The sequence below is a fragment of the Chiloscyllium plagiosum genome, chromosome 13 (assembly GCF_004010195.1).
Source record: "Chiloscyllium plagiosum isolate BGI_BamShark_2017 chromosome 13, ASM401019v2, whole genome shotgun sequence".
In the NCBI taxonomy this organism is placed as follows: domain Eukaryota; kingdom Metazoa; phylum Chordata; class Chondrichthyes; order Orectolobiformes; family Hemiscylliidae; genus Chiloscyllium; species Chiloscyllium plagiosum.
The window spans coordinates 61331741-61344376 of record NC_057722.1 but is presented as its reverse complement, the minus strand read 5'-3'; the positions used below and the strand labels follow the sequence as shown (position 1 = coordinate 61344376).

At 43.8% G+C, this 12636-nt stretch overlaps 1 protein-coding gene across 3 annotated transcripts in view; it reads left to right on the top strand.

Moving 5' to 3' along the window:
- LOC122556122 (phospholipase D1-like) overlaps positions 1-12636 on the top strand; it is a 112571-nt gene that overhangs the window by 39117 nt on the left and 60818 nt on the right. For all 3 annotated transcript variants that reach the window (XM_043702594.1, XM_043702592.1, XM_043702593.1), the window contains exons 2-4: positions 7357-7548; positions 9215-9348; positions 11181-11326. In XM_043702594.1, the coding sequence (XP_043558529.1) occupies positions 7392-7548; positions 9215-9348; positions 11181-11326 (437 nt within the window). In that variant the 5' untranslated portion in view covers positions 7357-7391. The remainder of the gene's footprint in view (positions 1-7356; positions 7549-9214; positions 9349-11180; positions 11327-12636) is intronic.

Below are 12636 nucleotides of genomic sequence, written 5' to 3'. Positions count from 1 at the left end.
GAGAGGCTGAACAGGCTGGGGCTGTTTTCCCTGGAGTGTTGGAGGCTGAGGGGTGACCTTATAGAGGTTTACAAAATTATGAGGGGCATGGATAAGATAAATAGACAAAGTCTTTTCCCCGGGGAGTCCAGAACTAGAGTGCATAGGTTTGGGGTGAGAAGGGAAAGATATAAAAGAGACCTAAGGGGCAACGTTTTCACGCAGAAGGTGGTATGTGTATGGAATGAGCTGAAAACCTGAATGAGGTTTCCTGAAGAAGGGCTCATGCCCGAAACTCGATTCTCCTGCTCCTTGGATGCTGCCTGACCTGCTGCGCTTTTCCAGCAACACATTTTCAGCTCTGATCTCCAGCATCTGCAGTCCTCACTTTCTCCTATGGAATGAGCTACCAGAGGATGTGATGGAGGCTGGTACAATTGCAACATTTAAGAGGCATTTGGATGGGTATATGAATAGGAAGGGTTTGGAGGGATATGGGCTGGCAGGTGGGACTAGATTGGGTTGGGATATCTAGTTGGAATGGACGGGTTGGACTGAAGGGTCTGTTTCCATGCTGTACATCTCTGACTGTATGACTTTAGTATGGCCAATTCACTTAACCTGCACATCTTTAGATTGTGGGAGGAAACGAGAACACCCGGAGGAAACCCACACAGACACAGGGAGAACGTGTAAACTCCACACAGATAGTCACCCGGGGCTGGAATCAAACCTGTGTCCCTGGCGCTGTGAGGCACCAGTGCTAACCACTGATCCACCATGCCGCCAAATGACAATGCAAGATTCTGGCTTGAACATTTTTCCTTCATCATGGGTGAGGCAAAGATGCTGTGTTAAAACTCTGGACACATATTTTGTTTCTTCACTGGTTCCATTACCACCTCCTGTTGTCTTACCTGTTGTCATTTCTACATGTATTTACATCCAGTTGCACCTCGAAGCTTCTTCCTGACAATACTGGAATGCAACATTAACTCTCCTTCTCTTCACTGGTGTTGGCCAGCTGGCAAAGTATTTCCAGCATTTTAAAGTTTCTATTCCAGTGTAAGTCGAAATATTTTACTGGTGGATTTTGCTGAACTCCCTGTGCCCTATAAAATTTAATGAATAAGAAATTGTATTTTACAACTTTACAGTGGAGATTCATAGTGACATGGAAGTTAGAATCCAAAAAAAATGACATCATATTGTAGCTGGACTGAATTAGTGAGGACAGTTCCCATTTTTAACAAGAAAAATGAGGATTTTAAAAAAAAGATTGACTGTACTTTTGGTAAAATTACACCTCCATGCAATGAGTGAACTTATACTATAACATAACAAGGGCAGGTGATGGCCCAGTGGTATTATCTCTGGACTGTTCATTTAGAGACCCAGCTGATGTTCTGGGACCTGGGTTCAAATCCTACCGTGGCAGATGGTGGAATTTGAATTCATGAAAAGTCTGGAATGAGTAATCTAATGATGATCACAAATCTGCTGTTGGGAGAAAATCACCTCGTTCACTCATATCCTTTCAGAAAGGAAATCTGCCATCCTTAGCTGATCTGGCCTACGTATGATTCCAGAGTCAAAAGTGTGGTGCTGGAAAAGCACAGCCAGCCAGGCAGCATCCAAGGAGCAGGTGAATCAACGTTTCAGGCATAAGGCCTTCATTGAGATGTGACTCCAGCCCTACAACAATGTGGTTGACTCTTAACTGAGCTCTGGGATCAATAATGAGTGCTGGCCCACCCAGCAGCGCCTTCATTTTGTGAATTAAAAAAAAACTGAAATGACGGGTTTACAAAATCATGAAGGGTATAGACAAGGTGGATAGAGACCAGCTTTTTCCCATGGTGAAGGATTCAATAACGAGAGGTCATGCTTTCAAGGTGAGAGGTGGAATGTTTAAGGGGGATACATGTGGCAAGTACTTCACACAGAGGGTGGTGGGCGTTTGGAACGTGTTGCCAGCAGAGGTGATAGAGGCAGGCACGGTAGATTCATTTAAGATGCGTCTGGATAAATGCATGAGTAGGTGGGGAATAAAGGGATACAGATGCTTAGGAATTGACCGACAGGTTTAGACAGTACATTTTGATCGGCTCAGGCTTGGAGGATCGAAGGGCCTGTTCCTGGGCTGTAAATTTTCTTTGTTCTTCTTTGAAATATATTATAACACTCTCCTACTATATGTCACGTGGGTCATCACAAACATTTGTGGAGAAATGTATTTTTTGCCCAAATTGGTTACTTTTAGTTGCATTATGTGTGTTTTCAAAACGGGCTGTGGTTTTGGCAGTGCTTAAACACCACAGGATACATCAACCAGCCTCTACTTCCTGGTTGTGCTTTCAGTGGAACCTGTATACTTTTCATTTAATTAGATTAGATTCTTCTGATCTGCTCATCAGCTGCTAAATCATCAATGACAGGAGACTGAAGCCACTCCAATCATGTTGCTATTCAGGATGGTGTTGATCACACTGAGCACTGGATTTGTAGTACCTTTTATATTCCAAGCTGTGAACTGTCAGTCTTTGCCCCTAGTTCAATGCCTGACACTGTCGTGAACTTGCTCCACATTGAAAGATTCTTCACAAGCAACTTACATTTATATAGCACCTTTCACACAATAAAATGCGCCACTGCACTTCAAAAGAATACATTCCAGCTGAAACTCACTCTTCCAAAAAAATACAACTGGAGCAGTACCAAAGGAGGGTTAGAGTGTCAGAGGTGCAGCTGAGAAAGGGCTTCCGTGCTCTCTCAGGTACATGTAATGGTTACTGTCTCAAAGAAAAACATACCTCCTCAGTGTCCTGATCAATACTTAGCCCTTCAATCAATCAAACCGAATGAAGGCATCGTTTTGTCACTGTTGCATTGCACTTGTAGAAGTTGCAGTGCATAAGTTGTTTATTATTAGTTTATAACAGAATTCCAGTTTAGGAATGTGGAGCAGGGAGGAGGCCATTCATCCCATCAAACCTGTGCTGCTGTTTGACTGTCTGTCTCAATGTCATGATCCTGCACTACCTCCATGTCCCTTGATGTCATTAACCTCCTGAAATCTATCGATTTATATATTGAATCTGGGACAGAGAATTCCAAAGATTCGCCATCCTCTGAGTAAAGAAACTCCCCCCTCCTCTCGGTCTTAAATAGCCTGCCCTTTATCCTAAGGTTATATCATCTTCAGTTAGGGGGAAATCCTATCCATGGGGAGAAAGTAGAGGTATGTTTCGAGTCCAGTGATACCAAAACTACATTCATTTATCCCCTTTTTACCTGAAGCCCTGACTATTGTTGGGTGCAGTTCCACACAGAGCAGAAGTGGTTCACTGCTAGTGGTCAGGACTAATACCTTAGATAGTCATTGCTTGAAGGGACTTCTCAGCTGGGAGGAGCCTCGCGATCAGGAGCCCATTCCCCTCCAACTACATGCACATGCTTACAAGGAAGCAAATGGGACCCCGGCAACAGCCAAGGAGAAGATTTCTGCCTGCATTTTCCCATTTGTCTGCCTGAAACTAAATCTCAATAACTTTGCTCGGTTCACTGTGGATCTGCCAACAAGCCAGGCCCTGGACATTCAGACTTAGCCCTTCTAAAAGCCACAGCCTCAGTGAATTGACCAAATTGCAGTGGTTCTGTGGGGGTGAGATTTTTGTTGTGAAACTTGAAAGGGTTCAGAAAAGATTTACAAGGATGTTGCCAGGGTTGAAGGATTTGAGCTATAGGGAGAGGTTGAATAGGCTGCGGCAGTTTTCCCTGGAGTGTTGGAGGCTGAGGGGTGACCTTATAGAAGTTTACAAAATTATGAGGGGCATGGATAGGATAAATAGACAAAGTCTTTTCCCTGGGGTTGGGGAGTCCAGAACTAGAGGGCATATAGACAACATAGGTTTAGGGTGAGAGGGGAAAGATATAAAAGAGACCTAAGGGGCAACTTTTTCACGCAGAGGGTGGTACGTGTATGGAATGAGCTGCCAGAGGATGTGTTGGAGGCTGGTACAATTGCAACATTTAAGAGGCATTTGGATAGGTATATGAATAGGAAGGGTTTGGAGGGATATGGTCCAGGTGCTGGCAGTTGGGACTAGATTGGGTTGGGATATCTGGTAAGCATGGACAGGTTGGACCAAAGGGTCTGTTTCCATGCTGTACATCTCTATGACTCTAAGACAAAGGACATATTTAGCACAGACAGGTTCTGTTCTAATTCTGAGAAGGCAAGTAAAATTGTCACGAAAAGCGAGCTGTTAACCACCTTACCACAAATGTCTATGGCCAGCGCTGTGTCAGCCACTGAGATATCAGGGTGAAACAAGCAGGATCTATTTACTCAGTAATAATGGACAAAACTGCAGCAATATCTGATAAACCAGGCTAGTGAGATGTGACAAGTGGAGGACAGTGAAATACTAAACATAAACATGCTGTTTCCAGGCTAGTGATTAGCACCATTGCCTCACAGTGCCAGTGACCCTAACATCGGGAGACTGTCTGTGCGGAGTTTGCACATTCTTCCTGTGTCTTTGTGGGTTTCATCCGGGTGCTTCAGTTTCCTCCCATAATCCAACAATTAGGTGAATTGGCCATGCTAAATTGCTCATAGTGTCCACAGATGTGCAAGTTAGGTGGGTTAACCAGGCAGACATGGGTTTACAGGAGTGAGATGGAGGAGGGGTGGTCTCGGTGGTATGCTGCTCAGATGGTTGGTGCAGACTTGATGGGCCGAATGGCCTCTATCTGCACTGTAGGGGGAAAGCAAAAGAGTGTCATGGTGGCTCAGTGGTTAGCACTGCTGCCTCATAGGTTTGATTCCAGCCTCGGGCAACTGTCTGTGTGGTGTTTACACATTGTCCCCATATCTGTATGGATTTCCTCCGGATTCTCCAGTTTCCTTCCACAGGCGAGTGATGTGCAGGTTAGGTGAATTGACTTTGGGAAATGTGAGGTTACGAATATATGGTCAGTGGCTAGGTCTGGGTAGAATGCTCTTTGAAGGCCAGTCCAGACTCAATGGGCCGAATGGCCTCTTTCTGGAGTATATGGATTCTATGAGAGGCTTTACATAAATTTTCTTCAATGGGGGCATTGTCCCTGTGGTAAGGGCAATTGTAGATGGACTGCAAAAGAAGACTGATCAGTGGACAAAATCTATTCCTGCACCTTCCAACCCACAGAGAATATTTATGAACAAAACACACTCTGCTTCCAAATCTCCCAGTATTTCGTTGGCTGTAAATCATTTGGAACATCCTGATGTCATGAAGAACACTATGAAGATGAAAGTCCTCTTTTTCAGTTTCTCTCCAGCATGTGACTTTGTTCAAAGTTTGTGAGAAGATTTGTAGCTCGGGTGCTCGTTGTTGAGGTTCTGTTCGCCAAGATGGGAATTTGTGTTGCAGACGTTTCGTCCCCTGTCTAGGTGACATCCTCAGTGCTTGGGAGCCTCCTGTGAAGCGCTTCTGTGATGTTTCCTCTGGCATTTATAGTGACTTTGTCTTCGGGGATGTGTCACTGGGACTGGTCTCTGCGTAGTCAAGTGCATTTGACTGGTATGCTGCATTGTCTCAGACTATCATCTCCTTGGAGTTATGCCAGGGCCTGTGTTTTGGTCTGACCCAATAGTTTGTCAGCATTTCGACTGACTCCTGCTACAGTCTAGACTTTGACTCATTTGCAAGCTCAGTTGAAAAAAGAGGGAAATGAAATCATTGTTCAACAGCTCTTTTTCAAATTCGTCCCATTCCTTCCTGCATTTTCTCTCAGGTTGCCAACTTGACCATTTTCCAGAAGGTTTTCCTGGTCAACCCCCTCTTTCCGAATGGCCCATCCGGACACTGCCAACATAGTACCTGACACAGCACTGCTGGCATTATTCTACTTTCTGACAGACGAACAAATCACAGAATCATAGAAGCACTATAATGTGGTAATACACCATTTGACTCATTGGGTCTACATTGACCCTCCAAAAAGAATCCTGCCCAGACTCACCCCTCCTACCCTCTCCCTGGAACCCTGCATTTTCAATGGCTAATCGGTGTGGACTTGTTGGGTCAAATGGCCTGTTTCCACACTGTAGGGATTCTTATGATTCTCTATGATAATCCACCTAACCTGCACATGATTAGATTAGATTCCCTACAGTATGGAAACAAGCCCTTCAGCCCAACAAGTCCAAACCGACCCTCCGAAGAGCAACCCACCCAGACCCATTCCTCTACCCCTTATTTACCCTTGACTATTGCACCTAACACTTTTGGCAATTTAGCATGGCCAATTCACCTGACCTGCACAACTTTGGATTGTGGGAGGAAATCCACGCAGACAACATGCAAACTCTACACCAACAGTCACCCGAGGTGGGAATCGAACCTGGGTCCCTGGTGCTCTGAGGCAGCAGTGCTAACCACTGAAACAACGTGCAATCAAACATCTTTGAACTGTGGGAGGAAACCGGAGGACCTGGAGGAAACCCCCACAAACACGGGATGATGTTTGACTATCAGTTGAAACAGCCTCTTGTTTCTCTTTCTGTACCTTTACAAGTAATGAACAGAAATGATTGAAGAAAATGGCAAAATACACAGTTTTTAATGCTTTGATAATTTTTCTCTTTGCTGTCATATGGACTCTGATAGCTTCTGAACTCCTCAGATCACCTATTTCCAACTTCATCCATCTCCTCTCCTGTCTCACCTCATTTGCTGTTGAAGCCATCATTTACGCCTTGGTGATCTCGAGACTTGACAATTCCAAAGCTCTGTAAGGGTCAATTCCACCCTGAGATGACTGCTTATGTGGAGTCTGCATGTTCTCCCCATGTCTGCGTTTCCTTTAGGTGTTCCGGTTTCCTCCTACAATCCAAAGATGTGCAAGTTAAGTGGATTGACCATGCTGAATTGCCCATGGTGTTCAGGGATGTGTGTGCTAGGTGGATTAACCATGGGAAATGTGGGGATAGGGTAGAATCTAGGTAGGCTGCTCTTTGCAGGGTTAGTTCGGACTCAATGGGCAAAATAACCTCTTTCCTCACTGTCGGGATTCTGTGATGCTATCTTTGACAAATCACAATTGTCTGATTATAGCTCCATTCTTTTAATCCTGATATAATTCCTAATGTTAATTGCTGCACAATTGGCAGCTATACAATTACATCTCTATGCTTTGGAAATCCTTCCTTAAGCCTCTTTACCTCAATTTCCTTCTTTAGGGCATTTGTATACAATATCTTCATTTCTGTGGCTCAGTGTCAAATTTTCCTTTATAAGATTTCGGTGAAATATCTTGAAATGTTTCACTATGTTAAAGGTGCTATATAAATGCAAGTTGCTGATTTTCTTTCCGTTTTATTTTCAGGGCAGTTGCCTTGTGCCTAGGTGTTAGTGCTCACGATGTCAGACCGATTTCAGAGTCCCTTACAACGATCATCTGCGCTAAAAGGTGTGGCCACAGACATTAGCCAACTGATGGAGAATCTTGATACCAATGAGCTACGTCTGGAAGGAGATGATGTGGACTTTGATTCTGGCAATGATGCGAGAGAACCCAGTGAGTATGATTTTCACTTCAAGTACAAGAATTGACCAACACTTGAAAGCGCTGTTCTCCCTTATTACATATTCAATTATAATCAAATCACCAATGGACACCATTTGGCCCATTGAGGCTGTACTAGTTCTTTGCAAGATCTATCGAATGAGTTCCACTTTGCCCACAAAATTCTGCAAACCTTTTTCCAAATCATAATCACTGTGCAAAAAAACTCTTCATCGTTGCTGTTTTCCTGTCTGTTATTTTAAACCTGTGTCCCCTGGTTACTGACCCTCCTACCGCTGGTAACAACTTGTTCCTTTCTACGCAAATCAAATCCTTTCATTAAATGTCCCCTTAACCACCTCTGCTGCAAGGATCATAATCCGAGTTTTTCCAGTCAATGCACCCAACTGAAATCCCTCATCTTTGATCCCATTCCTGTAAAACCCTCCTTCACCTTCTCCAAGGACTATAGTGCAGGGTTGGAATATTCCAGCTGAGGCCGAACCCTGGAAGTTATGAAGGTTTCAAATTACTCCAGTGTATTTGTGCCAGAAACTCTCAATCATTGTGATGTTTTATTGAAACACCAGTGTGTTGTGGTTGGCTGCTGAGTCGTAGGAAAGAGGCTGAGGGAGTGATCCAATAGATAAGCTCAAACTTTTGAAGAGGCTTGACAGTTTTATGTGCTTCACCAGAAGTGGGGCTCACGAATATAAGATGGTCCTTAATTAATCCAGATGGGAATTCAGGAGAAACCTGTTTACCTGTGATGATGTGAAATGATTAAGACAGAGAGTACATTTAAGGGGAAGCTGGATAAGTGCAGCAGAGAGGCAAAGAGAGATAAGGTGAGATGAAAAGGAGTGGCTGGAGGATCTTACTAAGTAGAAACTGCAGCACTGTGATGTTAAGCTGAATGGGATTGTTCGGTGCTTTAGATTCTGTCGATATCTGTGCTCACAATGACCTTTCAATGATGACTAGTTTGTCTTAAATGGTCGAAATGGTCAATTGAATGAAGTTCATCAGATGTTCTTTGAAACAATGGTGATAGGATCTTTCATATCCACTTGAGAGACTAGAAGCAAATTAAATTTAACATCTCACCCACAACATAGTTCCACCCTCTCATAGGTATTATGTCAGGAGTGTCATCTGATGATATGATTGAGTATCCTTAAGGTGTTGAAAGGAGTTAAGAAGCAGGTAGAGAGAAATGGACAAGGGGCCATAACCTTAAATTCGAAGCCAGAGAAGTTAGGAGGTACTTCTTTACTCAAAGATTTATGAATGTGGGGAATTGCATTTCACAAACACCAATTATTGTTGTGGCTGGATTGATAATTAATTTTAAGTTTAGATTTTTGCTAACTCGTGGTACTAAGAGAAGTGGAGGCAAAGATGGTGGATGGAATTTAAATATGGATCAGCTGTGATCTCATTGAATGACAGAAGATACATGATAAGGCTGAATGGCCTCCTCCTGCTCCTATCTTCCTATTCCTAATACAGGCTGAAGTCTCTGAAGCAAGACTGCTGCTGACTGTAATCACAGGACCACAGGCAGCAGTTTATCTTCCATTGAAAAATGTTGAACTTGAGTATATTTTGCTGGCACATACACTATGGGCCAAATGGCTTCCTTCTGAGTAATATCTTCTATGTTTCTATGTTTCAGTTGGCTCTCAGATTCCATTCTCAGCCATTTACAAGACCAAATCCTTCAAGGAACCTGAGATTCAGGTGTACCTGACTGGAGAACCAATCAAAGTCCATGTTTTGGAGGTGGAACGATTCACATCTACATCAAAGGTGAAGGGCTCTGCGTGGGGAACTGAAACATGGTTTGACTTCTGTCACCACTATCTCTACTACTATTAACTTCTCAGCACAAATTTAATTATTCATTTGTTCATGGGATGCGGGCATCACTGGCTGGGTTAGCTTACTGACCCTCCCTAATTGTTGTTGAGAAGGTGGTGGTGAACCGCTGTAGTCCAGGTTGAGATTTCCAACTGAAGTCTCCCATCTCTTGTACCATTTGAGCACATCCTCACCACACACTTTGTAAGGCCTTGACATCTTTCCTGAAGTTTTATGTCCAGAAATGAACACTGAACACAGAACTGAGGCCTAACCTGCATTTTATAAAGGCTTAGCGTGACTCTGTAGCTCTTTTGAACCACGCCTGTGTCAATAAAGCCAAGAATCCAGTCTGCCTTTTCAGGTATCTCAACTTGACCCGTTACCTCCAAAGAATTCTCTACATGTACACCAAATCTTCTCCCAAACTTTGAACACCAGCCATCTCTGTTCCTGCAGCCCTGTTCACTTTGTACCATGTAGGTCATATTTCCTCTCATTTCCTGCCTACTGAAATGTATCACTTCACAATTCTGTGTTAAAGTGTATTTACCACAAGTCTGCCCACTTGCCAATCTGTTTCTGTTCGCTTTATTGTTTACTACACATTTGAAAGGATATCTTTCATATCCCAGTTGGCATGGTGGCTTACTGATTAGCATGTTGCCTGACAGCACCAGGGACCTGGGTTTGATCCCGGCCGTGGGCAACTGTCTGTATCGAGTTTGTACATTCTCTCTGTGTCCGTACGAGTACCCCCCAGTCTGGATTCCCCCACTGTCCAAAGAGATGCGGGTTAGGTGGATTGGCTGTGCTAAATTTCCCATGGTATCCAGGGATGTGCAGGCTAGATGGAATCGCCATAGGAAATGGGATGTGGTGGTTTGGGGGGGTGTCAGTATGGACCCGATGAGCTGAATGACCTGTTTCGACATTGTAAGGATTCTAAGTTCAGATCATTAATTTATATTGGAAAGAGCATTGATTCCAGTACTGAATCTGGGCGACACTGGTGGATATATCCCTTCAGTCGACAGACAATCGTCTGCTTTCCATCTGTTAGCCAAGCTCATATCTATGCAACCATTCTGATTTAATCCTGTGGGATGCAATTTTCAATTTTCTAAACAAGTCTATTACACATTCTTTATTAAAGACCTTTTTAAAGTCCCTATAGTCAACTTCAATCACATTAACTTTATCAACCCTCTCCATTGCTGCACTGAAGACCTCTAACCTGTTAATTCACTTTAATTTTATAAACTGTGCTTTCATTTGTTGACCTGTACCTTTCCAACTGGCAATAGCTAATGTCTGTAAAAGATTCCGCATTATCAACATTTGTCTGACTGGCCCACTGTCAGCTGGTTGCTAAGTTTAGTCCAGATTTGTTTGAACAATCTCCAGTCATTTATTTACAATCCTCCAGTCATTTGTTAACACCCTGATGAAAATTGGAGGATCATAGCGAAGATCCACTGCATTTTCCAGTCTCATTTCCCTCTGTTATCCAGGATGCATCCCATCCGGGAGATTGTCCTGCTGTGAGCATGCTATCCAGGCTAACAGTGCCCGTACTGCACTGTTACAGGTGCTGGCTTTTGATGAAACATTCGTCCCAGACCCCAGTCTACTGTCTTATTCTGCACTTGACACGAGTGTGAAGCATTGATCAGCCACACTGCTTGGCATTGCTTTGTCATTCCTGTTCCCTGCATTTTTCATAGTTCTCACTACTGCGCACAGTTTGGTTTTAATTTCTTGTCTGTTTGCATCACCAGGTCCCAAGTCCTAACATCTACACCGTTGAATTGAAACATGGAGAGTTCACCTGGAAGGTCAAGAGGAAATTCAAGCATTTTCAAGATCTTCACAGAGAGCTTCTCCGATACAAAGCCTTCCTCCGCCTGCCAATCCCGACACGCAGGTAATCTTCGACCTGAACCATAAACCGGGAGTCATCATAGATTATTTACAGAGTACAGGGTAGAATCATAGAATCCCTACAGTGTGGAAACAGGCCCTTCAACCCAACAACTGCACAGTGATCCTCTGAAGAGTAACTCACCCAGATCAATTCCCCTGCCCTATATTTATCCCTAACTAATATAGCTAACCTACACATCTCTGAACGCTATGGGTAAATTAGCATGGCCAATTCATCCAACCTGCACATCTTTGAACCGTGGGAAGAAACCCTCGCAGACACGGGGAGAATGTGCAAACTCCTCACAAACAAGTCACCTGAGGTTGGAATCGAACCCAGGTCCCTGGCACCGAGAGGCAGCAGTGCTAACCACTGAGCCACCATGCCACCCATTGCCTGTCCCTTTCTTTCCTTCTTGTTGTTTTCCTCAAGAAAGGGTCAATAGGAATGAAGGTTGACTCAATAGTGACACTTCCTCTTTCCCTCCAATTCATTCCCGTCTCTGCTAGCCTGGGCCAGGCCACCTTTCACCCAGGCTTCTGGGTAGGAGAGCAGGGCGGCAAGGCAACTCAGTTGCACCCCCACGCTATTGCAAACTTCAGCAGTGAGGATGCTGTCCCTGAATCCTGAAGGATAACCTTTTGGAGAGCCCGGGGATAGGGGGCATGAGGAATTGAGCAAGGGAGTCCAGAAGAAAGGTTTTCAACTGAAACACCAAGTGCAAAACTGGCCATTCATTCTTGGTACTCTCAATATAAATGTTTAGTACATTTAATAGTGAGTACTTTCACTTAACCATGAAAAGCAGAAGAAGCCATTCAGCCCCTCAGATCTGTACTCCTTTAACAACAACATTTGAATTAATTTGAGTTAATTCAGGGAGAGAATTTTCAGAGCCTACTTCCCAAATTTCTTGAATCACCTTTACAAACACCAGTGTTCTGAATTTCTTCAATAGCTCCTCTTGTTCCCATCAAGTGTCACTTTCCTCTTCCCCATTGAAGCTCACTCCCTGCCATGACCTCAGCTCCATATTTACCATCAGACCATAAGATGTATGGAGCAGAAATGGGCCATTCAGTCCACATAATCTGCTGTCCCATTCAATGAGATTGCAGCTGATCTGATAACCCCCACTCTACCTTCCTGCCTTTTCCCCAATTACCCTTGCCTCTCTTCGTATCCCTGGGCCCTAAGCTCTGGAATTTCTTCCCAAAGCCTGTCCACCACTTTCCACCTTCTCCTTTAAAATACTTCTTAACATTGACCTCTTCAAATGGAGAATTTTTCATTAATCCTAATATCTCTTC